This window comes from Epinephelus moara, chromosome 21, assembly GCF_006386435.1.
Source record: "Epinephelus moara isolate mb chromosome 21, YSFRI_EMoa_1.0, whole genome shotgun sequence".
NCBI lineage: Eukaryota > Metazoa > Chordata > Actinopteri > Perciformes > Serranidae > Epinephelus > Epinephelus moara.
In genome coordinates, this window is record NC_065526.1 from 17,693,049 (window position 1) to 17,697,139 (window position 4,091).

General features: G+C 40.4%; 1 protein-coding gene across 1 annotated transcript; it reads left to right on the forward strand.

The window, feature by feature from the left end:
* Positions 1-388: 388 nt before the first annotated feature.
* Positions 389-3,125, forward strand: rgs5b (regulator of G protein signaling 5b). The gene is made up of 5 exons (XM_050033417.1): positions 389-566; positions 683-772; positions 869-930; positions 1,029-1,192; positions 2,407-3,125. Exons 1-5 carry the CDS (start codon positions 523-525, stop codon positions 2,581-2,583), a joined length of 537 nt encoding a protein of 178 aa, XP_049889374.1. The 5' UTR covers positions 389-522; the 3' UTR covers positions 2,584-3,125.
* The last annotated feature ends 966 nt before the right edge of the window (positions 3,126-4,091 follow it).

Consider the following 4,091-nt stretch of genomic DNA (forward strand, 5'->3'; position numbering starts at 1 on the left):
TGATATGAAAGCTTGTTGACCTGAGTCATGAGACTAAACTTTTTTCTGTTACAGGCAGGGACTTTCAAAACGTCCTCACTTTAGGGGATTTTTCTGCTCCTGTTGGAACATCTCGTTTTCCTCACAGCTATTATAATATAGGAGCACACACAGACACTTCCCATGACCACACACACACATACACGCACCCTGACTGAGCACAAAGACATTTAATAGCTGTGAAGTAATACAGCCGCTGTAACGAACACACACGTTGTCAGTAAGTGAGGAAGTAGTCTGGAGGAAAATCAGTGTTGAGGAGTCTCCTCATCCTCACACATGTCTTCTCTGATTGGCTGAGAGGCGTGATGTCACAGAGTGGACTACCCTATAAAAAGTCACTCTCTCCACACAGACGGCAGACCAGCTGAGAGCTCACTCACAGACAGCAGAGAAAGACAGCTCTTTCAGACACTACATACTTTACAAGCAACTGTCAAAACCTTTGGAAATACCAACCAGCCAGCAGGAAAAGATCTCACCATGTGCAGAGCACTCGAATCACTGCCTATCACATGCCTGGAGAGGTGAGTTTACGTTTTATTTTGGAGGAAAATTAGTTATTCCTGTACTTCCAGGATATGACAGGTGGATTTAAATACTCAGTCTTTTCCTAACGACTTCTCTGTCTTTATCTCCGCAGGGCAAAGGAGCTGAAGGCTTTGTTCGGAAGTTTACTTCAAAAGTCAGATCACAGCATCACAAGCCAGTCAAAAAAACATGACAAACTGAGGTACATTAAATTCTCTCTCTAAGCATGTCTGTAAAAACTTGACTTCTGTCATTTTTCCAGCTTTTCCTAATTGTGTTTTATTTTCTCTATCTGCAGGTTTAATATCGAGGAGCCTCTGAAATGGAAAGAGTCATTTGAGAAACTGTTGTCCAGTCAAAGTAAGTACAGTCCTCCACATCACAAATGTTTCAATCATTTCACGTGTTTTGAGCCAAGTACCAGATGTTAACCTCTGTCTTCCCTCTCCTGTTTCCAGATGGACTGTGCCTGTTCAGAGCATTCCTGGTGTCCGAGTTCAGCGAGGAAAACATTGCCTTCTACCTGGCTTGCGAGGACTACCGGGAGACTAAACCGTCAAAGCAGGCCGCCAAAGCCAAGAAAATTTACGACGAGTTCATCGGCTCTGATGCACCACGAGAGGTAAATATAAAATGACCTAAACAGACAATTAGGGCTGGGTATCTAGTAAAAAAAATTACAATACCAGTACCAACAGCATACTAGTGCTTGATTTGACACCCTTTTTTTTCTACATCGTTCAACACCCAACTACTTTTGAATGTTTTGGTGGTATCTCGGCTGAAGTTTAATTCCCACTGGGGATAATGGGGACATGTTTGTGTTCCCCCAGTTACAAAACTGTATTATTTTTACCTTACTTTCCATAGAATTCGTGCTTAATACACTGATTGGCCAGTCGTACGATTCTGGATGAAAACATGAATTAAGCTGCTGATTTTGCTCAGATATAATTCCAAAAAAATCCACAGAGTAGCAGCATATTTATCATATTTAGCACTATTCTGGTAGCCAGGAAACAGGTTTCAAATCTCAATTTTTTTTATGGAGAACAACCCCTCAGACCATCCGTTTTATTGTATCCCCCCTTCTCAAACCAAAGTTACAGCCCTGCTTCTCGGCACGCTGACCTGCCAATTACTTTAATGTATAGACAATACTATTTATTCCAAAAAGGGGGTTTTGTCAGGGATTTGAACAAAAATAAAAGCAACAAAGGTAGTAATAATGACAGTAACATTTCTAAAAATAATATACAAGTACAAGTTAGAGCCCAAACATAGAGTGAAATAAATGAATACATAAATAGGACTAACAATTAAATTACTAACCCCCACATGTTATAATCCGACTCACAGATCTGCCAAATACACCGCACTCAACAGACTGTATTGGTTGTAGTTGTTGCGGTAGTGGGCCAAACATACATTGCATTAAACTGACAAACACGTCTGGTGATTTACTGCGAGAAAAAACTTACAAATAGTCATTTTTTATCTTGATCTGGGTACAAAAAAGATCGAATACAGATATTGTTTTACTGGAGAAGTTTTGACTACCTGGTATTGTGTTATTTTGGTTAGTATCTTAAAAGGCAGGGGAGTAGAACTGGGGGAAAACAGGGGACTGAGAATACAGGGCCATAGAATGAATAGCCGTAGATATGTTGAGGGGCCCATAGAGAATGCCTACATACAGAGTCCAGATTTTTGTGCTATACCCCTGCTTAAAAGTGATACCCAGCCCTACAGACAATTTAAGAAGCTCTGTTACTGTCTTTGCTCAAGTTATTTTGTGCTGATAATCACCTGTCTACCTCCTCTTCTCCCCTCCAGGTAAATCTTGACCATGTGACCAAAGCCATCACAAAGGAGAACATGGAGCATCTCAACAACTCCTGTTTCAATCTGGCCCAAGCCAAAATCTACACCCTGATGGAGAAAGACTGCTACCCTCGCTTCCTCAAGTCCTCCACATACCTGGAGCTCAGCAGAAAGGCCAAGACAGGCTAAGAAACTTTACTTTGGAAAAAGAAAAAAGAAAAAAAATTACGTCTGCGAGCAGCAGACGTAAAGGGACATAAGCTTACTGACGCACAGCGGAGACTGGAAAGGTTCACACGGAACAAAATACCTCAGTCCAAGGAGTCTCGCGCCAGCTTGTGGAGTTATTTTGGGGACCAAAGGTTGAGTACAGATCGGTGTCAGAGCTGGAAGCTGAAGGACACGCAAAGCTGTGAGAAGACACAGACTGAGCTGCGGGCGATGTCTGCCTCTGAGAAGAGACACCAGTACTGTACATACAGGGCTGCATGAACAGCAGCCACAGTGGCATAAATTATAAAACGCAGGCAGAAATGCTTTCACACAACAAATCTACCACTGGGAGAGACTCATCAGCATTAATGATTATTTATTTCTTATTTATTTAAAGTATTTTTATGATGTGGTGAAGACTGATCTGTATTTCATATGTGTGTTTTTTATCTGACGTACTGTATGTAAAAAATAAAAGCAATGTATAAATAAAAGATGACCAATTTCCACAGACAAAAGATCACTGTTTTGTACAATGGAAAATTCACATACGCAGAAGGTGGATGTGGTTAGTGAGGTCAGAAGAAATGTAGGAGGAAGGAAGAAGATTTGGTCATGTCTGCTATTATAGCAGCGCACTAATCTGTGGCCTTGGTGGTTCCACTTCACACGTGGGTGACTGGATGACTCCTTTAGTCAGAGAATGGAAGATATGAGGTGAGAGAGAGTGAATGTGTGTCAGCTCTTGTTCTTTTAACTACTGAAGAAGTTTCAGTTTATGACCCGTAGAGCAGTAAAGGGTGGGTCACACTGGCTGGTGCTCACTTATACAGGATTATAGTAGCTATTGGATTTTAGATAACAGACAACTTCTTTAATAATCAACAGTTACAGTTACAGATAGACAACATGTAAATATGAAAGACAACAACTACCGTACTAACAAACTAATGAAAGTATAAATTATAGAATAGTTTCGAGTAGTTTGGAATTTTGGGTAAATATATATATCCACTTTCTTGACCGGAGTTAGATGAGAAGATCGACACCACTTTCATGCGGTCAGCAGTTAGCTTAGCTTAGCACAAAGACTGGAAACGGGGAAAAGCTAGCATACCTCTTTCAAATACAGGTCGACCGATAGCGGATTTTTAAAGGCCGATATAATAATGACAGTTTGAAGCAGGACAAAAACGATAGCCGATAAATTAATAGTATTAATACTGTAAAAATCGAGCAAAGAAGTTGACTGGAAACAGTTTTGTTATGACATGAACACCACTAAACAGCCTTGCGGTAAAAACAGCTGTTCCCCAGGACAAAGTCATATTTCTATATCGCCAGAAAAATGCGGGGATAATTGCTTTCTGAGAAATTTATGAGTAATAATGAGTTAATAGTCGTTTAGATTATCAGAAATTAATTTGACACACATTGCTAGTGAGAGGTTTGCTACTTAATCCCAGTGAAATTATACCGACCAT